Genomic DNA, 22,030 nt, shown 5'->3' with positions numbered 1-22,030 from the left:
ACAACAAGCGGGTCTATTCACTGTCTGATGAGGCCTCTTAATGGACCCAAAGTTGTCCGAACAATTTGTCAGTCTGAGCCACGATAATGCACAATTTTAAGCAAGCGCAGCATCCTCTAAATGTCCTACTTGTTTGGATTGCAGTTCTAGGTTATTCTTTGGATAAAGCTGATAAGTTAAACCTGAGTTTAAGACTGTAACAAGCTGCACTTTGACTACATTTATCTTTAAGGACACAGTTCAGCTCAAGGTAGGCTGACTTGGTAGACTGATTTTCAAACAGACACTCGTCTTCCTTGACTACTTAAATGCTCTATGGTCTCATTTAATATGTACAATTGTCTGAGTCAGATTCTGACGCTTCAAAATGAAAATTAGTTTTACATTACAAATTTCAACTTTACCTGAAAGTTACCTTGTTTCTCATTTACTGCCCCCTACTTGGGTGAAACTGCACAGCACATGACATTACCATAATTTACAAGAGGGCTTGGTTCACAGTCAGTCAACATAACTTTAATTAATGCAATGATAAATATACCATTTCCTTGTGTTTCCTTCTTTGTATTTCCTTACAGTGGAAGAAATCATTTAATATTAGCAGATTTTTTTAACACATTTGTGGATATCATACATGTTGAACTATAGTCCTCAGAGATCCCATCTTGTAGCTGTTTTTAACAAGACAGACATAAAAATGAAATTCTCAAAAACTTATCTGTATGCTCTACATATTCTGTGGTTTAGACGACGTAACTCAGGATTTCTGTCTTTATTTCCTTTTTTTTAAACGACACTTGTGATAACAGAAGATAACACAAGTTATCACTTGTGTGGTAATGTCTCACATTTCCATTTCCTATTTACAATCACAAAAATCAGCAGTTAACAATCCTAAAGCTGCAACTCATTTAGAAACACAATCTTATAAAAGCTTCAAAAATTCTTTCAGTTCATTAAAAACTTTAAACTCATTCAATTTACAGTGTTCAGAATTCATTAAGATGTTTCAGTAAATCACTTTTTCTTTTGCAAAATAAGTAAAGCAACTCATTAAATCAGTGGTCTCCATGTGAAGTATGACGAGGCCTTTCTGCTTCAGACGTCTTTCCAGCATTACAAAGACTGCACAAACCTCCTGTAGAAGAGACACGAGGGAACACAGTACACATGTTGTGGAAATGAAACAGATTTGGTGTAATCACTACGAGCACGATTAGTGTGATGTTTTCTCACTTTACGATTTCAGGCAGACGGGGGTCTCTGTATAAGCCGTTGTGCAGATATCCCAGAGACCCTTCAAATGTCACCAGCTTGACTCTCTCTGTATTCTGGGCACGCGCTGCCACCTCGTATGTCTGGGGGAGTAAAGAGAAGGAATTTCAGTTTACCTAAAACAAAAATGTTCCTAGAAGAGTCATTAATTACTTACAGCTCTAATGAAAACACTGACTCAGTTTACTTTAAATGACAAGCAGCTGTCTGTGCCACTGATACCTGCTGAGCAACCTCAATGGGAACCAAGTGATCATCCTCAGAATGAAGGAAAAGTATGGGGCTTCTCATTTTCTTCAAACTGCAGAATAACAGAGCTATATCAAATCACAGCATTTTTCTAGTAATAACATTTTTAGCTTATTAACGTATTACATATCTCTTAATATTTCACTACTGTATATACATAACCAACTTACTTTTCTTCAGTAGGAAAGACAAACTTATTATCTTCCCATGGTGCTCGGTATAAGTAACCAAGGCCTGGAAATTTCCAGTAACGCTTTAAACACAAAGAAAAAAGTCATTGTAAAGTCTGTTGTGATGCAGTAACACAGTCACATGAAATAAATACAGCAAATACTAAAGGTGGTAGGTTAGACGAGCATACCCAAGCAAAAGGGTTAAATGGAGGAATATTTTGCCGAACAGTATTGAATGCGCCTTCAAGGATCACCCCATCAAACACCACTCCTGAAAAGAACGGGAAACAATCACCATGTTGAGCTCACATGCTCTTATGCCCAATTTATGCTTCAGCGGGAACTTTACATCATAGCCTACGACGCAACCTGACGTGCACCTTATAAGAAATGCAGCTAACACGTCTGGTCGATGTAGCCGCAGATATTGGGTTATATATTGGATTCCTCCTGTGCTGCTTTTCACTGCAGTCTTTGAATATATCAGTGAGATAATAACAATCATCACCTCAGTATATGGAAAAATAATCTTAGCATCAACATGAGGACTCAGTAACTAATGGTTACCACGTGGTAACCATTAGTTACTGAACAGAATGGAGGGCACAAAAATAAATGTGGGGACAAAGGTTAAGTCGTAGGCCCTGCAAAGATTCCTCGCAGAAGTTTAAATTGGGCATTACTTCTATTTGTTTGATTCATTAGTAGCAAAACCTACCCTGCTCCAGAAGTTTGTCTGCAGTGTTAGTCGCCACTCTGCACGGAAATACAGAAAAGCATTTTCAGTTTATCCAATACGTCACCTTCTCATCTCATCGATGTTGCCAGATTCATTACAGCTGTCGACTAATTTCAACCAAATCCAATTTGATTATGTTTTTTTAAAGAAATGCAAACTGGTTCGAGGTATCTTGTTTTGAGCATTATAAGGGTGAACCAATACAATGAAAAACAGCTAAATGTGCAACTACATTCATTTCAAAATGAACACGTCTGTTAAAAAAAATAACCCAGATATTAGAAAATGAACAAAAAAATTAGGTTAACATAAAAAATAGACATTAAGCACCGAATTATCTCCACCTGGAAAAAGACAGAAAAGCTATTTCTCAATATGAAACGGGAAATATTCAATTCATGAGGGATCTGCGTTGCATAAAGCATTTATCACTTGCCTATTCATAAGGCTTCCTCCGTTTCTATTCAGTCAGTCAGTACAGGTAAGGTTCCATAATTTGCTGCCTAGTGACAAAAATCTGAAGTACTTCCAAACAGGGATCTTTAGGGTGCCGAGCTGGGCTGTGAACTATCTGCCATCATTACCACACAGTTGCTGATGAATTATTCCAGATTTAAATTACCCTCCTGCCAGGCTTAAGCACCAGGAAATTATGTATTTTTAAGATGTTTTCTTTGACAACTGTTAACTTTGCTCATTAATGTTATTAGCCTCCTGATCCTGTTCATCATTTTTGCATATAAAAACAGCCTGGAAGAGTTGGTAGAACTAAAAATGCTATGGCTTCTCATCATTTACCTTCAGTTGTTCATCTGGTGGGTCCTGGTTAAGATCAGCAGCTTATCCTAAGCCTGAAGTAAAAAGAACTGTACCAACGCCATCCAGCTGCTTCTATCAGGTTTTATAGTAGAAATCCAACTTTGCAGCCTATGCAGGACTTTTTTGCCCCAACAAGCAAATTTTACTTTTTACAGTCGAATGGCATTATTGCTTTCTGTCCAATTCGATAATGAAATTTAGAATAGCTCTTGACTGTTGCAGATTATTACTTCAATATTTTAAAAGGAAGAGGATGTGACAAGTATTCCAAACATTTTTTGGGAGTGTGTAAAGGTTTCCAAAATGCTGCACATCAGGAGTCTTTCCTTACTGACCCAGTGCCAAGAGAATGTCCCCAGATAACGACAAGGCTGTTTCTGCTGCGTTCTTTGACCCAGTTGTACACGCAGAGGAAATCAGTGGTCAGACCGGCTTCAGTTGGCTCTCCGGTGGAGTCTCCAAAACCTGCCAGAGTTTGTCACATCATTTGCTATTCACGGTCACGTCAGAGAGCTGAGCTTGAGAGCAAAGCAGCCACAAGGTGGCAGTCACTTAGAGGAAAACCCTCATCAGACATTGACCTGAAGCTGAACTGATCTCTTTTGACTGCCTTACAACAAACAACTCATCAAGCGCAACAAAATTAGTTCACAGTGATTATATGTCTGCAAATGATATTAAATCAATGTGAGAAGGTTTTGCTTTACAATCAATACTAAGGCTAAAAAGCACTGAAATAGAAAATATGTTTAAATAAGAGTCATAAATCTCCATTTGTACCAACCTCTGTAGTCAGGCACTAGGACATGGTAACCAAGAGCACTCAATATCTGTTGACACATAACACTTATTTGTCATCAGAATGGCCACAAAGACCTTTTAAAAGATTAATATGTTTGTATTTGTGATCACTCACTTTTGCAACTCCCACCCGATGAGGAGCTGCCCTGTTGGATTCATTAAAAAAAAAGCCACAGAGCCAAAAAATTGGTATTTTTTCCAAAGTGTGGAACCTCTACTCTTTGTATCTGCAGCTGTAATACAAATGCATTATTTATAATACCTCGTGCCTGTGTTTCCATGAAGATATATGAAAACTGGACTTCCATCGCTTAAAGTGTTTTGGTACCACGCCAAGTCTTTCCCCTGTGCCTCCTTCCACCGACTTTCAGGGACAGTGTGCCTTTGACGGTCAAAACAATGCACCGCTTAGAAATACAACCAACAACTGGATCATTAAAAAACAAGTGTTGTCCTTTAGTCTTAGGATTTTAAAAGCTATGCTAGGAAAAAAAAGAAAAGAAAAAAGTTTAACTTAGCTTATGCTCACCATACGCCGAGGGAAATTCCTTCCTCTGATGTTAAGTACATGTTGATGGTGTGATTAAGGGAGAAATCAGCAGGTCGGCTGAGGTCAACAAAGAATGGCAGGCTGACTATAAACAGGAAAAAAGAGAGGTGCTTTTTTTTCTGAGTAGCAAGCTAAGGATTTACAGTACATCCAAGCGGCAAACTGGATTTTCACATACTTCTGTGTGTGTAAACAAAGTGCTGAATTAATTCTGGAAGCATTTTCACCGAGAAAGGCACCACAACCAAGATAACAAAGAGGGCCAATAAGCCCCTTTTTAGCCACCCTTGGGACCTATAAGGAGACAGAAAAAAGACAGAAATAAAAACAATGTGACTGGAGACTAAAGATGGATATTGATAAGATCTTATTGATTGGCAATTCTGCTTATCGGACAGATTCTTCAACTATTCCTCCATTGATTCTTGTTCCACTGTCTTTGTGTAAAAGAAAATAGGCATACGCAGGTTTTCAGCATGTTCACCTGAGACTTAACACTGTGTACAAACAGAGTGGGAAAACACTGGCAAGTGACTCAAGGGGTGCAAAATCTCCATGAACATGACTCACTGTTTTTGCATCAGTCATATAAACATGAAAGCATTTACAAAAGGTATAAAACAGTCTGGAGGCGTACAATTTCAGTAGACTAGGCCGTTCCTGTTTGCACTGACACCGACTTTCTCTCTTTATCCAAAAATTATTATAAACTTCTGATGACTTTATTCCGCCTACCCCTAACTGTCCAATCTGTGTTAAAACACCAAATCAACACTACAGCAACACTAAAAAGTTTGGCTCCCACTTCTCCTCTTCATGACATCTAAATTCAGCTGCATCCCTGCAGACAGTTTGAATGACTCAGCAAATGTGAGAAGCATCAAGTGAGGGGAGAGGAGGACGGGGGTGTGGTGGATGAGTTTGTTGAGTGGTGCAAAAAAAAGTGCAGCTCTATTCAGGCAAGATCTGAGAAACAAAAGCCCCCCCCCAAAAAAATAAATACATAAATAAAATCTCCCTCAGAGACACACTGAAGGGTCTGTGGACCAGGTTGAGCAGATGTACTTGGAAATGCTCACTTATTCCCACTGGTGTGCACCAAGCAGCTCTCCACATGTCCTATCAGTCTGTGAATGCAGCATTAATATAGAGACATTAATATGGGAGAGAAGAACTGAACGATCTAATCAAGACGGCAGGCTGTCATTGGAGTCAGTCTGGACTCCCTGGAGGCAACAGCGAAAAAAAGGATGCTATTCAGACTATTGCCAATTAATGGACAATACATCCCACCCCTTCCATTAACACTTTAATCAGCCAGAAGAGCCCTTTTAGTCAAAGACTGATCTCTCTGTACTGCTCGGGGGAAACATCTAGGAGGTCACTTGTTCCAAAAGCCATCACTATCTAAAGTTAACTCCTTGAATTTATTATTCAAATCTTTTCTGAAAAAATAAAGTTCACTGCAGATTTTTAATTAATCACCTCTCTTTTTTCCTGTTTATAGTCGGGCTGCCATTCTTTGCAGGATGACGCAATGCAACCTTTGTTTTACTGGGCAGTCGCTCTGTAGAAGATGCGTCTGTTAGTGATGTTATATTTTCACATTTTCAAGACACTTCCAGTCCCTGACACAGTTTAGTTTTCAACAACACTACAGGAATTCCTGTACTCTGGGAAAATGACTCACTTGTATTGTTCCACTAGTTACTGTATTGATCTGTAGACCATTATGCAAGACATATTTTCAAATGTTTACAACAACGCCCTTTACGAGTTTTTGATATTGTTGGCTTCGCTAAATGCGTTTGCTCAATGCTTCAATGTCCATTTAGCTAGCTAACAACCTATCAACTCTATTATGGTCTAGTAAAAGCGTGCTTGTAGTAGTAACACCATATAGCGTCATGTAGTAAAATGCCTGTCCTGCGCTTACAAACGTGTAACAAACGGAATAACAAACTACACGCGAAAACTGTCTTAGTGCAGACTGCTAGTGGACTTTTAATTCCACTAGCCGTTAAAAGGTAAAAGCTAATGCAGTAAGGTAAGCTAGCTAACTCACTGTGGTGACCGTGTCCCCTCCTTCTTCTTGGATTTGGAAGTCCGCTGTACCCCGCTATTGTGGGAGGATGGCTCATTCTGTTTAACGTCCCTTCTCTTCATTATTTAAGGTCAGTTATATTGAACAAAAAGAGACTTTATCTATACAGCTAAACGTCTGGGACAGTTATATGGCTCGCAAGGAACTTCAGCAAACTTTGACCGAAGTCCGTTCAAAGACCTGATTCGCGGTGAAAGGGCGGTGCCAGAGGCTGTTAAGGTAGCACATGTTTGCACTACAAAGCACAATATATGTTACACACCTTAAGACAGCAATCTATACAGCTCGATACAGTCTGTGGCAAAGGGTGTCAAACATCAGGTCCGGGGTCAGAAGCAAGAGTCCAGTCTGGCTCTCTGCAAGGCTTTGTGAACAGGGGCATAAATCTTTTTAAAGCTTTTCCTCCTAATAAAAACCTGCGTCTTGGCCATTCACCACAACCACAAAGTAATTAAGTGATAGATAAACAACTAAATGATAGAAAAGGCTCAGTTCTTTCACTATCTACTAAAAAAAGCATTTAAAGGAGAGTTTGGGCAAAATACTTCCTAAAATTAAGTATTATGTAAGTACTCTTCGGGAATACTTCTCCAGGCTACCTGAAGTTCCCCAACATTACTGACTGAAATGCAGCCCCAAAACACTGCAGAGATTTAGGGCTGTAGACATTAACTGTTATCCCTCTCGCTTTACCTCCCTTGCACATATTGATCACTAATTGAACCAACAATTTAAAATGTGGATTCCTCACTCCATAAGACATGCTTCTTGTGTAATTTGATGCACCTCAGCCTTTCCTCCCTGTTTCTCATCATTAACAATGGCTACTTGCCTGCCAGCCTTCCACTGAGAGCATTTTTCATTGATCAACTGAAGGGCCAGATGCATCTTTCAGGTCCTGTGTCAGGTCTTTCCTGACGTTTTATGTGTTTCATGAGGACATGATTTTCTGATCCAGTATTTTAGACCTGACACTTCTTCTTTTGCCCCACACTTGTCCAGTATTGTGAGACTTATTTAATAGCGTGCTGAACACCGTGTAAAACGTTTTCAGCTAAGAGCCCTTAGAGAATCTCATTTCTGGTGCAAAAACATTATTTTATGTCTGTCAAACTGTGTTATCTATTGCATTTTTTGTAGATTCAGCTAAAGCAATGAGAACATATCATGTGTTATGATACAGGCTGCTAGTGATAAAGAGCCAAAAGATACCATTTAAAATTGTTTTTTTTTGATAAGTGTGCTAAGTTATGCGCAGACAGAACTCCAGTCCATTCTTTGAGTAAGTTTATTTTAATGCTTGAATGATTCATAGATCAGCATTAAGTGACAAAACAAAACCTTTGAAAATGGCCAGCTACAAGTACTGGACTGAAACTGACAAGCCTGGAGAGCTACTGCTCAGGACCACTTTAAAATATAAAATATAAGATGCAAAAAAGAAAAAAGAAATAAATAAAAACAGATTTGCAATCCACACCAAAAACACTAGTGCACCCTTGGGAGCATTTACTGATCACCGACACTCTGGGAGGTTTCTATACTGCAAGAAATATGTTTTAGATTTTTGGCAGCAGTCACATTGGTGGTGTGTTTGGGAGGAAATGTCAATAAAAACCTTCATGGGGAAAACCTTCACGAAGAACTGTCTGGAGGGTTAATATAAGCTGGGATTAATGCACCAAGCTTGACATGTTCTGGATCAGATAACACATTGAAACCACACAGCGTGCACAATTATTGGCGCACTTTGACTTTGTCATTATTTCTATATGCCTATTTTCCAGCTCTGCATCAGATGAATGATAATGATGATGAGGCCTAAAATGATCCACACCTTGTATTAAGTTGCAGGATTACCTCAGCTACGCTGGAGCACAACCACCTCTGAGTAAGAGTTCTCTGTGCTGTGTTGTAGGGTTCTCTGGTCAAGCCTTGCTCTTGCACTGAAAGTCGTTGTTGTTGACTGGCACTGTATAAATACAACTGAACTGAATCAAAATACATAAAGACACGGGCTGCTGTTACTGCACATCATTACGCATGCATCAAAGTAGTTCACTGTGTATTGTCACTAAGCCAGCACACCTCTCTGAAGAGCATTTGGGAGTCTGCAGTTGCTGTCTTAGTGAAAGTTGACTCTGAGATGAAGAAACGGACACTCCACGATTCAAAGGCTTATGACAGTTATTGAAATGAAAAATTGCTAGGATGGTGGATGCTCATATTATACACGGCCAAAGTTTCAAATAATGAGGTGGGTGTATCCTCTATGAGCCAAAAGCTGGGGCTTCATAGGGATCTAAACATTCTTTTCAGTCATTTTTTTCTACTCTTGGCTCCATTAATGTGGTCATCTAAAGCACTCAGCTCTGGCTGTGAGCACAAGCCACTTTCTTTTCTTTTCTGTGGAAGGAACAGCCATTGAAGACAAAGTTGGTTTAAAGTGATGGGGATTGCATTCTGTTTTTTTTTTATTTACCTTTTACACAGCAACCCAACTTTTCTGGAATTGGTTTGTAATTGTACACATTTCTATTTCTAGAGAGAAAAAAAACCCTCCTTGCAATGCATTTGCTCAACAACAAAGTTGTGACAGCAGTTTTTTTTTTTATTTCACATCTTCTTTACATTAAAAAAAAAAATCCCCAAATGTCATACATTTTCCATCACAACAATCTGAAAGCCTGAATGATGTGGCATGAAAAGGACACTTGAGGACCACTCAGGTTATACAAAGAAAATGAGCAAACGTCTCCAGTAACTCTGTCAGTGTTTGACAGGTGATATTTAGGATGCACAGCAGAGAAAAGGCCTCTAAGGACCAGAGATGTCACTGAAATAAATTAAGAGGATGTTGCAGACGACTGCTTTAAGAACTGTTTGGCTTGGGCTGTATGAGGGAACCGACCGAGAGGACATTGGCTGCTGCGGTGGAGCCCTCTGTTAGCTGATGGGTCAGGTAAACACCAAAGGTCACCTAAAAAAAAATTAAAAAAAATCACAAAATAGCAGAGCGTTTGAGTTGCCACACACACACACACACACACACACACACAAACAAACACACAACCACACAAAGCATCTACATGAAGGTGCAGTAATTGCTTTTGACTGACCTTCCCGCTGCGGTAAGCAGATAGAGACATTAGCGGCTCTTTTGTTTTGCTTCCTGTGTCTTGGTCAATTCCAACCATGTGACATCTTCCACAATGTCCTGCAACCTTCAGGTTAATCACAGAGGGAGCATATTCATTTTGGACAAATCCGCAGTTGAAGATTTCATCATTTATCTCAAAGTGTCAGCTCACCATGAATTGAGTACTGCCAATAACCAAGTGTGACCAATTATCCTCCTCAAACGGTTCGACACCAGCGATGACTAAATTGGCCCGGAAGCGGCTAATGACACTCTGTGTGTCAAGGAGCTGATCGCCCTCAGAATCGTCCTGCCTGAGAAGGCAAATGGGGAAATTGCATGTTAGTTTGCCTTGCTGTGTAAATGACCCACTGTGATGCAAATGTACAGACATCGACGCATCCTGAATATTTCACTGGAGCCATGTGTATTTTGAATAACATGCCATGTGTTCAAACCTGCTGCTCATTAGGTTCTGAATGAGCTCCACGCTGGCACGGCTGATCATGAGATACTGAGCTTCATTTACCAGGGAGAGCGATGTGGAGGTGGCAGCTAGAAGGGAACAACTTCATATTAGCACAGTGAGCTGAGGAAAACATTTTCATTAACACTGTCGTTTTAAAAAGTCTGGTAATTGAGGTTTTACTGAAATACAGCATTTGGAAAATGTAAGTGAATCTTGGCACACATCCAAATGCGCACTCACAATTCAACACACAAAATGTTTTGTTGGGTTACACGGATGAAATCTATCACTGTGTCCTTGAAATATTCTTAAAAAAAATATCAGAGAATGTACAAGGAAGTGACAGCTGCAGAAACTGTAGCAGAGAAAGAGCAGCCACAAAAAATTAGATGGTTATACCACAATAAATACATTTTTGTTTTTTAAATTAAAAGGAAATAATTATTGATTAGATATTATGACAGAAGTTGTCTAGTAAATAAAACTTGTCAAGAAATATTATACTGAAGCAAGAGTTAGTTTTTCCAGACTGCAGAATTGCTCTCTGAGTGTTTATTTGTCAAATTGCCAGTTATGGCCTAACAAATATTAAAGATTCGAGTGAAATTTCACAGTTGCAACAAGTTTCTTAGTGCTCTACAGAAAATGGACAATAACCTGAGATCATAACATTCCTAAAGACGTAATCAGCAGTGGTACTGTACACTGGATTAGTGCATAAACTGATGGATTCAGCCATTGTTTTCTTAACTCCGTGCTTTATTAATGCTGTTATTGATTTATTTATTTTTTTTAATCAGTTGACTATGGTTAGCAAGCTCATTTAGCAAGCTCCATAAACTACAGTGGTGGAAAACACAAATGCACTTTGTTTTATGCACATGCAATTTTTTTGGATAGTCTGCACTATACAGTATAGCATATATACATATTAGGGGTGCAACGATACTCGTATCGATATTGAACCGTTCGATACAGTGCTTTCGGTTCGGTACGCATATGTATCGAACAATACAACATTTGTAATTTATTTTATCAACTTTCCTTCTGACGATGCTGTCTGTGTTGAGCGCTCAGTAAATCTGCGTTCGACTACTCAGCCTAGGCTGCACTGTCGAGCGCAGATCCACTGAGCGCTCAACACAGACAGCATCATCAGAAGGACGAGCGCAGGGCAAGCTAGCGAGACAGAAGTTAAGCTCTCCTTGCAACATGGCAAATTGAACCTTCCCCACCCTCATTCAGATGTGGCGTTTGGAATTATTTTGGTTTTCATGTGACATATGACCCTGAAGGTAAGCGCGTCATGGACTAAAGTAAAACAGTATGTTGGATGTGCCACGCAATGCTCAATTACATGGGTGGGAACTAGTGTGTTAGCGAGCAGTTAGCTCGTTAACGTGTTAGCCGTCTAGCCCCACGCAGGGGTAGCTCGATAACGGAGCACTAGTGGGAACACAACGAATATGACTGCACATTTACGCCGACATCATCCTAGTGCAAAGACAAGTGGAAGCAGACAAAAACAACAAGCATGCATGTTACAAACTTTACCCGAGTCATTTAGACAGCCGTTAGCACATGATTCTCCTCATGGGGACCTGATATGTTTAATATTGTGGCGAGCTCAGACAAGGAGGAGAGGGAGGTGTCGTTTGGTCTTGCTTACCGTGAGCTAGCCAGGGAGCACAGCCGTTTATTGACATCTGCAGAAGAACACTGCCGCTAGCTAACTCCTCAGCGCGGCAACCGCACAGCAACAACAACACACAGAGCGCCCTCTGACCCCGGAAGGACACACCGTCGCAGCGAGAAGGCGTCACCCGTCACTATGGCAACATAAACAAAACATAACTGTACAAACAGAACCCCGAACAGCCCTGACCCGCTACATAGCCCCCGCCTAAGGGGTCAGTCGTCCCCGACGACCCCATTGCCCCACACAAAGTCCTGCAAATGTCCAGGTGCCTTCTTTTGGCGCACCGCCGGTCACGACAGGCGGGGGAAAAGTCACTCGGGTCAGAACATGGGGTGCCACCATCATCCCACTTCTGACACCAATGTGGCGAGCTCAGACAACGAGGAGACGGAGGTGTTGTTTGGTCTTGCTTCCCGTGAGCTAGCCAGGGAGCACAGCCGTTTATTGACATCTGCAGAAGAACACTGCCGCTAGCTAACTGCTCAGGGCGGCAACCGCACAGCCACAACAACAACACACAGGGCGCCCTCTGACCCCGGAAGGACACACCGTCGCAGCAAGAGGGCGTCACCCGTCACTATGGCAACATAAACAAAACATAACTGTACAAACAGAACCCCGAACAGCCCTGACCCGCTACAATATGCTGCTGAGAATATAGCCCAGAAGAAGCGTATAGTATAGCTTTTATTTTGGAAAGAGCCATTTCTCTGTAATAAACTCTCTTTTCCAAAGATGAGTGATTCCTCAATCAGATACAGGTGTTACCGCGCCAGATCCGCGGCCCCGAACCGTAGTAAGGAAACCTCTGGCAGTTACTTGAAGGTTCCGTAACTGACTCGTAGCCGGCAACAGCTTACTATACAGGTCAACTCCGCTAGCAAAAAGATCGAAGGAGGCGTAGGAAACTGCTTCACCGAACTTTATTTCTTCTCTAAGGCACGAACACAGCGTACAGTGGGCTGAAACAGTTTACTCACAGCGAGCATCGCCGACACAACTCTGGCTGTCGAGGGAGTTATTATATTCCTTTCATTTATTTTCTTTCCGTCTCTTCTGTAGCTAACCGTTACTTTTTCCCCTTCTCCGCTCTCTCTCTTCACACACACACACACACACACACACACCAGGCAGTCCCGCTACACACATCCCGAATACATTTCCCCATCAGGCTTCATCCTTAAAGGGCCATGCCTGTAACACAGGGCTTGCAAAATCGGGCTAGCGATTTTTCCAGTCGGGCTACCAAAATCTCTCTCTGCCCTGCCCGTCGGGCTATTGTAGGAAGGAAAAATATATGTCAATGCTTTTGCATTCTTTCGGAAATGTAGCTGGGTAATTATGTCATTGGCATCGGTGAGCCACTGTCAATATGTGACATATTGAAATCGCGTTTGAATTTGCGCTTGTTTTTTGCTTTCACTTTGCAAATATCCAGGTGCCTTCTTTAGGTGCACCGCCGGTCACGACAGGCGGGGGAAAAGTCACTCGGGTCAGAACATGGGGTGCCACCATCATCCCACTTCTGACACCAATGTGGCGAGCTCAGACAACGAGGAGACGGAGGTGTTGTTTGGTCTTGCTTCCCGTGAGCTAGCCAGGGAACACAGCCGTTTATTGACATCTGCAGAAGAACACTGCCGCTAGCTAACTGCTCAGGGCGGCAACCGCACAGCCACAACAACAACACACAGGGCGCCCTCTGACCCCGGAAGGACACACCGTCGCAGCAAGAGGGCGTCACCCGTCACTATGGCAACATAAACAAAACATAACTGTACAAACAGAACCCCGAACAGCCCTGACCCGCTACAATATGCTGCTGAGAATATAGCCCAGAAGAAGCGTATAGTATAGCTTTTATTTTGGAAAGAGCCATTTCTCTGTAATAAACTCTCTTTTCCAAAGATGAGTGATTCCTCAATCAGATACAGGTGTTACCGCGCCAGATCCGCGGCCCCGAACCGTAGTAAGGAAACCTCTGGCAGTTACTTGAAGGTTCCATAACTGACTCGTAGCCGGCAACAGCTTACTATACAGGTCAACTCCGCTAGCAAAAAGATCGAAGGAGGCGTAGGAAACTGCTTCACCGAACTTTATTTCTTCTCTAAGGCACGAACACAGCGTACAGTGGGCTGAAACAGTTTACTCACAGCGAGCATCGCCGACACAACTCTGGCTGTCGAGGGAGTTATTATATTCCTTTCATTTATTTTCTTTCCGTCTCTTCTGTAGCTAACCGTTACTTTTTCCCCTTCTCCGCTCTCTCTCTTCACACACACACACACACACACACACACCAGGCAGTCCCGCTACACACATCCCGAATACATTTCCCCATCAGGCTTCATCCTTAAAGGGCCATGCCTGTAACACAGGGCTTGCAAAATCGGGCTAGCGATTTTTCTAGTCGGGCTACCAAAATCTCTCTCTGCCCTGCCCGTCGGGCTATTGTAGGAAGGAAAAATATATGTCAATGCTTTTGCATTCTTTCGGAAATGTAGCTGGGTAATTATGTCATTGGCATCGGTGAGCCACTGTCAATATGTGACATATTGAAATCGCGTTTGAATTTGCGCTTGTTTTTTGCTTTCACTTTGCAAATATCCAGGTGCCTTCTTTAGGTGCACCGCCGGTCACGACAGGCGGGGGAAAAGTCACTCGGGTCAGAACATGGGGTGCCACCATCATCCCACTTCTGACACCAATGTGGCGAGCTCAGACAACGAGGAGACGGAGGTGTTGTTTGGTCTTGCTTCCCGTGAGCTAGCCAGGGAGCACAGCCGTTTATTGACATCTGCAGAAGAACACTGCCGCTAGCTAACTGCTCAGCGCGGCAACCGCACAGCAACAACAACAACAACACACAGGGCGCCCTCTGACCCCGGAAGGACACACCGTCGCAGCAAGAGGGCGTCACCCGTCACTATGGCAACATAAACAAAACATAACTGTACAAACAGAACCCCGAACAGCCCTGACCCGCTACAATATGCTGCTGAGAATATAGCCCAGAAGAAGCGTATAGTATAGCTTTTATTTTGGAAAGAGCCATTTCTCTGTAATAAACTCTCTTTTCCAAAGATGAGTGATTCCTCAATCAGATATATTTATTTTTTTAATTATTTTTGTTTCAGCAACATTAAATTTAAAAACTGTACTTTTGAGTTAAAATATATATATTTATAATTTTAATAAATGACAAATTAAAAAGGCATGAAAATTTTTTTGTATCGAAAAAATATCGAACCGTGACACCAAAGTATCGAACCGAACCGAACCGTGAATTTTGTGTATCGTTGCACCCCTAATATACACATATACATATATACACATACATATACACACACACATATATACATATATACATATATACACACACACATATATACATATACATATACACACACACACACACACACACACACACACACACACACACACACACACACACAGTGTAGTTGTCATATAGTTGTACTGTTGTTATTAAGTGAGATGTGACCATAGAGATCAAAATTATGTTCTGCAGCTTTTATGTGTATAAATTTGGGCTTTTTAACATTGGAGTCTACAGGGTTTTACTCACTTTTGGAGTAAGCCTCAAGGCCACTCTGGGAACGGCAGCTTTTTTTCCTTATGTGCTTACATCCCTTGGCCTTGTTGCTTAGCTTGGATACAAATAAAAAAGTTCCAAAGATGTGGAGTGTGGGAAATGAAGATGTCAGAAATGTATATTAAACGCCAGGATAATCTGGAGACTCGCAAAAGGCAGATTTCAAAACAAAGAACGATCGGCATCTGCACAGGCGAGGCTGAGATGTCCTAATTTGCTGTAGCTCAAAAGACACAGCAGTACAATGGCACCGACTTCACATGGCTCCTCTCATCATACTCTTTCAAAGTGAATCCAGACACCGTGGTGTCTGGATTTGTGTGCATTCCTCTTCAAGGAGCATAAGTCAGGCCAGTGGTAGCAGCCACAAGTCCATTTGTTCATAACAAAGTGGGAGTGACTCTGAGGTCTGCACAGAGCCTCAAGTTCACCATCTGATGGGGAAATTTAAGTCATGCAGACCCAAGCTGACCGTTGTATACATGCAAAAGTATAAGTAAGTATTTCCTGGTATAATCCTAGCCTTAGATTCTCCCTGGATGCTAAATGTCCAGAGCTTTCAAATCCCTCATCTCCAGTTTGTAGCACAGGCTTGCCATTAAAATCCTGGCTCTCCATACTCAGATTAAGTTCACTTTTATGAAGTCATATTAACTATAACAACTGAACTTGATGCACTTTATGCATTTATTTATTGTGTTTTGCTTGCCTTTATATTAACGCTGACATGGGACAGTACTACAATTTCATTGAACTATTGTACAAAATTTAAGTACACAGTTTTAAGCCACTGAGTTGTGACATTTAACTCATTAATCAGGTATGCACTACTTTTAGATAAGCACTTTAAATATACATATCTTGTGTTTACAATGGAACAGCCAATCAGAAAAACGTTGGCTTAAGGCTGGGAGAGTGAATTAGCACTCTGGCAGCACGGTGGCATGGTGGTTAGCACTGTTGCCGCACAGCAAGAAGGTCCTGAGTTCAATTCCAACATCAGGCCGGGGTCTTTCTGTGTGGAGTTTGCATGTTCTCCCCGTGTTTGCGTGGGTTCCCTCCGGGTACTCCGGCTTCCTCCCACCGTCCAAAGACATGCACTTAGTGGGGATAGGTTAATTGGATAACCCAAATTGTCACTAGGTGTGAATGTGCGAATGAAAGTGAGTGCGAATGGTTGTCTGTCCCTGTATGTTGGCCCTGCGACAGACTGGCGACCTGTCCAGGGTGTACCCCGCCTCTCGCCCTATGACAGCTGGGATAGGCTCCAGCGCCCCCCGCGACCCTGAAAAAGGATAAGCGGAAGCGGATGGATGGATGGATGGCTTGTGTCAGAGTGGCGCACACAAGCTAGGAATAAGATAAATAAGGATTGTTTTGAACTGTGAGTCATCCAAAGCTACTCCAGTGGAGCCCAAAAAGAAAATATAGAGGATGAAATGAACATATTGGGGCATGTTTTCTGCTCCCTTATTAATAATTTTCACACATTGCAAAGTGCAAAAGGAATCAGGTGTGAATGTTTGCTCAGTAGGTGTGATTTTTTAAAATCAAATCGCATGTTCCAGTCTAAATGAGGGATTCACATCCTTGGCTGAGAATCCCTGGCATACGCAGCATTTTCACAGTCTTTCGGATTACAATCTGACGCTCTTAAGCAGTGTTACAGAAAAAGATGTTGCCAGCATTACTGAATGCAAGGTCACACTGCTCGTGTACTGTATTCCACATAAATCTGGAGTAAACAGAGAAAGGCGAGGCAAAACAGGTGAAACGCTTGTACTGGTACCTTCACTCGGCCTTTTCTTCATTTCTCGGGTGAAATCAGGCCTTTGTTTTATCAGGCGGCACGGCTGTCCAAGGAAGTCTGAAAGCCATGATGCAGCCTCATCCCCACAGTCGACAGTCTCCACCCTTGGGGAAGGAGGAAGATTATATTCAGGAGACCCCCGGGGTAAATCTACAGAGTTTTGATGCTGCTTACTATTTGCTGTGACATCTAATCGGAGAATCACTGGGTGAATGGCTTTTTTTTTAAGCTTGTGACTCGTCATGTGGGGATCTGTCAGAGGAGATTAATATCATCCAGTGCTCTATTGTTTGTTTTCCCCTAAAAATGGTAAGCAGCAGGAATTTCATAAGAAGCTGGGAGAGGAGGGCCTTATAATGCCATCCGCAAAGAAGGGGTAGCATAAAGAACGACACAGGTAGGGAGAGCGTTGACACGAGAGAAAAACAAAGAACAAATGACATGTGTCACAATATTTCCTGCAGCTCATGCTTTTCGGATGTCTCAAACGCTGCCAGCTCACCTGTCACCACAAACTTTACTATGACACACCCTCGTGTGCGAATGATTGTTGTTTTCCAGGGGAACAGAAATGGTATCCATCCCTGTAGGGCGATTGAAGAAAAAGCAAAACAAAAATCCTCGTTGAAGTTTACGGCACAAAAATCGGACTAACTGAAATTTAGACATATATTTTAAAAATGTATTCCCAGTGAGCCATGGACTGAGTGTCTGACCTGGTGCCTGCAGGAGCAATTTGTTGGAGCGAATGTGGACTTGCGGGCGAATGAGACACAAACGTGGCTCCCTCTTCTGACTCAGGCAAACGCCGTTTCCATTTACCACCATCCAGCCTCTGTCATACAGTAAACCCAGCGGGCCCACCGGCCAGTCGTGGACCTGCATGAAGAGCAGAGTCAAATCAAAACAGGTAGAGTGGAAGAAGGGGGAGGAGAGAAAAAGGTTAGAAAAGAAAGACGAGAGATAAGGCTGGGCTGTTCTCAAACCTCATACGCTCCACAAGATTTGATAGGATAGATGTATATGTTGGTCAGAGTATAAGCCACCCCATGGCTGTTTGAGTCTCTCAGTTGAAATCCCTTCAGTGATGCTTCTGTGGGCTTCTTTTCATCTCCTTTATATACTTCTCCATTAGTAATTTTGATTGAAGGAGATTCATTGGAGTCCTCTGACGCTGCAGCAGCTCTTTTTAACTCCTGTAGCCTCTCTTGGTCTACTCTGACGGGTTTCTCTACGAAGCACTCCGCCACAAAGTTCAGGAACTTTTGACAGTCTTCAAATGTTGACATGTAGCCGAAGGACACTCGAACAGATCCGGTCGGCTGGCCATCCACTATGTCGATGTTGTCTCCACAGACGTGGCCGGCCTTGAAGAGAAAAAGAGAGAGAGAGAGACGTTTCATTCTACCTACGCATGCCCTTAACCGACTTTGACAATTTTCTCTTTCTTTCATCTCTCACCTGCAGGTTCCTCTTCACCCGCTGACTGGTGATCCCGAGGAAGGACTGACATGCCCCCGTGTTGCAGAAGCAACCCGTGCGCACGTGAATATTGTACAGGTTGGCCATTCTGTCGACCTGTGAGTGACAGAAATTATTTCACCTCCTTTACATAAACACACAATTATTAGACTGTTATGAAATAGAAGTAAATTCTGTTTTCCACATGCACCTGTGAATAGCCAATTATCTGTCCATTTGAATCCATTAGGTTGAAGTTCAGGACTGCGCCCTGTGTGATTGGACTGTCAAACTGGCCTTCGGTGTATATGTGAGCCACTGGTCTCCCGTTGCCATGGCAAAGACTTGACAGCAGCATGTAAGTGTATCGTGCCAGGCCGAACGTGTGCTGCTGGATGTTGTGCATGCCCCCTGAAGGGAAAAAGAAATAAACGAAGGTTGAGGGTTGTTGTTTTTAACCTGAGGCAGATTATAAACAACCCGCATACGCATCATGATTTCGCTATTAAACAGATTGAATGAATCGCCATGCTCTGGCAACAGTACCTGTGATTCTGTAAAGAGCTTCAAATGCGTGATTTAAGCCAATGATGTCCAAGAAGGACACAGTGCCATCTTCAAATCTTTATCGGGGAGAGAGAAAACATTGCGTTTTGAATACAGATGCTCACAACAGTGAGTTCTCAGAGACTATCTGGCCTTCGATGGGCTGTAAGAATGTTTTACCTGTCAGAAATATTTGCTGCCTGCACATAATAATCTTCTCTGGAAAGGTAAGCTGCTGCTGTGCCTCCTCCAAAATAAGTCTTTTTTAGTATGTCTGCTGCGTCGTTACGGACAAGAAGCGCCCCCAGACCTGTGGGGAAGCCAAATATCTTGTAGAAAGAGATAGGAATGAAATCAGCAGGGCAGTCCTGTAGGCTTAGAGGCGAACAACTGACATAAGAGGCTGCATCGAGCAACACAAACCAGCGGCCTTGGTGGGCGCACGCTGGGTAAAGGCGTCTCGCCTGGATGCCTTTCACATGGCTAAGGGGATACTTCCTCCCTGAGAAGTTGCTCTGTGCTGGGTAGCAGAAGAGGTGCGGTGTCTGGCAAATAACATCTTCAACTTGAGCTTCATCCTTTGCTCTGTTTTCCAATTCCTGCGGGGAGACGGGCTGGGTAACCACCCCCCGGCTAGAAGTCAGTCCTCTCATGCCAACTACAGAGGTATGGCTGTCAGTGAGGTAGCAGAAGTGACTCCCTGCTTGGCTCTCTGTGTGCGACCTCCAGGGAAAGCTCTCAGCCACTAATTTAAGAGCGGCTGTACAACCAGAAGTGAAAATCACAGAGTACTCCTCAGGGGTGGTGTTAAAATGCTGCAATACCCTGTAAGAAAATGTTTTCACTCATTTATTCCAGCAAAGTACCAACTGAAGGAGTTGCTGGCCCATTATTAAGGCTTTTGAGAGCATGCACAGACTTTACCTGTATCTGACCCGGTCCACCGTGTCATGTGTGAGTCTGCTGCTGGGGTTGTGGCTGTGGGGGTTTCCTATTGGGGGGAAAAACAAAAAGGAGATGCTTTTAAATTTCATGGCTCAAGGAAAAATAACCACATAGCAGTAACACTTGGTGGGATTTTATGTGACTTGTCTCACCGTACAGATTGCTTGTAATGTCCCGGCAGTAGTCCCTAAGCACAGACTCGGGATACAAAGTAGCTGCTGCATGATCCAGGTATGTTATCCCTGTTTACAACAGAGAAGCAACGGTTTACAGCCAGCGGTTCCGTCACTACAGCTGCTGCTCAGGACTGAGCACAATCATTACCTTTAATCCGCGTGAACTCCTGCTCGATCACGTCTCTGAAGTTTTCTCCATAACCGTAGCGCCCCGAGACCTGCTGAAAAGTTTCAAAAGTGCAAAGTTGGTGAAAAGCCATTATGACAATTGTTCCGCCGAACAAAGGTAACACAAAACACAGCGGGACTGCTCCTGCTTCAGATATTTCAAACGCAGTCCTTATCACTGCGTAGGTTACTGATCGACTCTGCTAGAGTGTAAAGTCCGGCGGACAGCAGCTGAGCTTTTGTAGTCCTCGTCCATTTGTAGTCCCTGTGCGTAAGACCGGCCGACCCAGCAGATGTTGGTGTTACTTTACCTCGGTGTAATGACTATTTATTTATTTACTGCTAGGAAGACGGAAGACGGAAGAGAGCACCAAAACATGCTGCTCCTTGGACCAATCAAAACTGTTGTAGCTGCACTGCGGTCACGTGGAAAAAAAAAATCTCAACCTTCGCTTTTGGCCAATTTTTGTAGAAGAGCATCAGATAAACGGTTGGCAATCTTAAAAATGTTTAGCTTAGAGAAAAAAAAGTCCTTAAAAATGTACACTGGTTTTTAATATAGGTTAGTTGAATCTTGTAAGCTTATTGGGAGGCCAGGTATTCTTTGTGAATGTGATTAACGATAAGTGAGAGTCATGCAGTTTTAAGTCTATCTACCTTAAAAAATGTTCTTTTATATTGTGTAATTTTATGTGTTTTTACTGTAAAACAGATGGTGCTGTGGGATATAAAACCAAAAGTTGGGACACAGTATATTTCCTTACATCAACATTTCTTAATTATCAGATGAAATATATATTTTTAACACATTCCAAAGGGGGCGCTGGCTGTAGAAATACATGCATTATGCACGTACATGTGTTTCTGGCAGCTGATGAGAGATCTGCACTGACACATAATCTATAGCTGTCATTTTCATATATGGGGCATCCATCAGATTTTTGAGTGCGTTGTGTCCGCCCAGCAGACATGAAAGGTTCACAGGTGCTAAGCACATATATACATTTAAATAATATCATGAGCATGAACTGTGTATTCATCCTGTACAGGCATTTAAATTCCTTCCAAGACATCTGAAATCACTGCTTTGAGTAACAAGCATGAGAAATTGCTTCTCAGTACCTCTTACATATCATCCGACTCCTAGCCTCGCTGGCTAACAGGATGCACAAACGAGGGCATTAATCAGAAGTGACTGATTAAAAATATTGATTAGTTCACAATAATACTGTGTGATGATTAAGATGTGCTAGCTATAGAGCTAGAAAGCCACAGAAAATCATGCAAGGGCAGT

At 42.4% G+C, this 22,030-nt stretch overlaps 2 protein-coding genes across 5 annotated transcripts; both read right to left on the bottom strand.

Moving 5' to 3' along the window:
- Window positions 1-309: 309 nt before the first annotated feature.
- LOC147315573 (lysophosphatidylserine lipase ABHD12) lies at window positions 310-6,912 on the bottom strand. Of its 3 annotated transcripts, XM_086258450.1 has the most exons (14): window positions 6,672-6,908; window positions 6,092-6,173; window positions 4,785-4,900; window positions 4,586-4,691; window positions 4,319-4,438; window positions 4,172-4,202; window positions 4,040-4,085; window positions 3,591-3,720; window positions 2,416-2,453; window positions 1,886-1,968; window positions 1,695-1,777; window positions 1,498-1,576; window positions 1,237-1,358; window positions 310-1,138 (listed from the first exon to the last, which is right to left on the bottom strand). In XM_086258450.1, the coding sequence occupies exons 1-14, from the start codon at window positions 6,745-6,747 to the stop codon at window positions 1,117-1,119; spliced, it is 1,134 nt and encodes a 377-aa protein (XP_086114576.1). In that variant the 5' UTR covers window positions 6,748-6,908; the 3' UTR covers window positions 310-1,116. The 3 variants fall into 3 exon arrangements, with proteins under 3 accessions (XP_086114576.1, XP_086114577.1, XP_086114578.1); XM_086258451.1 differs by lacking the exon at window positions 6,092-6,173 and having other exon boundaries at window positions 6,672-6,912; XM_086258452.1 differs by lacking the exons at window positions 3,591-3,720; window positions 4,040-4,085; window positions 4,172-4,202 and having other exon boundaries at window positions 6,672-6,910.
- Window positions 6,913-8,045: 1,133 nt separating this feature from the next.
- mocos (molybdenum cofactor sulfurase) lies at window positions 8,046-21,128 on the bottom strand. Of its 2 annotated transcripts, XM_086258447.1 has the most exons (15): window positions 20,717-21,128; window positions 20,545-20,634; window positions 20,372-20,438; window positions 19,628-20,272; window positions 19,448-19,524; window positions 19,113-19,312; window positions 18,902-19,018; window positions 18,427-18,807; window positions 18,157-18,319; window positions 17,943-18,024; window positions 17,420-17,544; window positions 10,308-10,404; window positions 10,022-10,163; window positions 9,830-9,934; window positions 8,046-9,690 (listed from the first exon to the last, which is right to left on the bottom strand). In XM_086258447.1, exons 1-15 carry the CDS (start codon window positions 20,826-20,828, stop codon window positions 9,583-9,585), a joined length of 2,511 nt encoding a protein of 836 aa, XP_086114573.1. In that variant the 5' UTR covers window positions 20,829-21,128; the 3' UTR covers window positions 8,046-9,582. The 2 variants fall into 2 exon arrangements, 1 of the variants encoding a protein (XP_086114573.1); XR_015124366.1 differs by lacking the exons at window positions 8,046-9,690; window positions 9,830-9,934; window positions 10,022-10,163 and adding an exon at window positions 11,988-12,147 and having other exon boundaries at window positions 10,314-10,404.
- Window positions 21,129-22,030: the final 902 nt, after the last annotated feature.

This window comes from Aulonocara sp. 'chitande type north' Nkhata Bay, linkage group LG13 (assembly GCF_057382095.1).
Source record: "Aulonocara sp. 'chitande type north' Nkhata Bay isolate Kocher_YH1m ecotype deep benthic linkage group LG13, A_spYH_male_GT1.1, whole genome shotgun sequence".
NCBI lineage: Eukaryota > Metazoa > Chordata > Actinopteri > Cichliformes > Cichlidae > Aulonocara > Aulonocara sp. 'chitande type north' Nkhata Bay.
This window is presented reverse-complemented; position numbering and strand designations above follow the sequence as displayed.

Excerpts from the sequence above, each read along its gene's own strand:
- mocos (XM_086258447.1), bottom strand. The coding sequence starts at position 20,828 with ATGGCTTTTCACCAACTTTGCACTTTTGAAACTTTTCAGCAGGTCTCG. Across the intron at positions 20,273-20,371 it reads GTGGACCGGGTCAGATACAG|GGTATTGCAGCATTTTAACA; the intron begins GTAAAGTCTGTG and ends ATTTTCTTACAG. Across the intron at positions 18,808-18,901 it reads GGGTGAAGAGGAACCTGCAG|GCCGGCCACGTCTGTGGAGA; the intron begins GTGAGAGATGAA and ends TTTCTCTTCAAG.
- LOC147315573 (XM_086258450.1), bottom strand. The coding sequence starts at position 6,747 with ATGAGCCATCCTCCCACAATAGCGGGGTACAGCGGACTTCCAAATCCA. Across the intron at positions 4,203-4,318 it reads CATGGAAACACAGGCACGAG|GGCAGCTCCTCATCGGGTGG; the intron begins GTATTATAAATA and ends TGAATCCAACAG. Across the intron at positions 1,139-1,236 it reads CGTCTGCCTGAAATCGTAAA|GAGGTTTGTGCAGTCTTTGT; the intron begins GTGAGAAAACAT and ends TCTCTTCTACAG.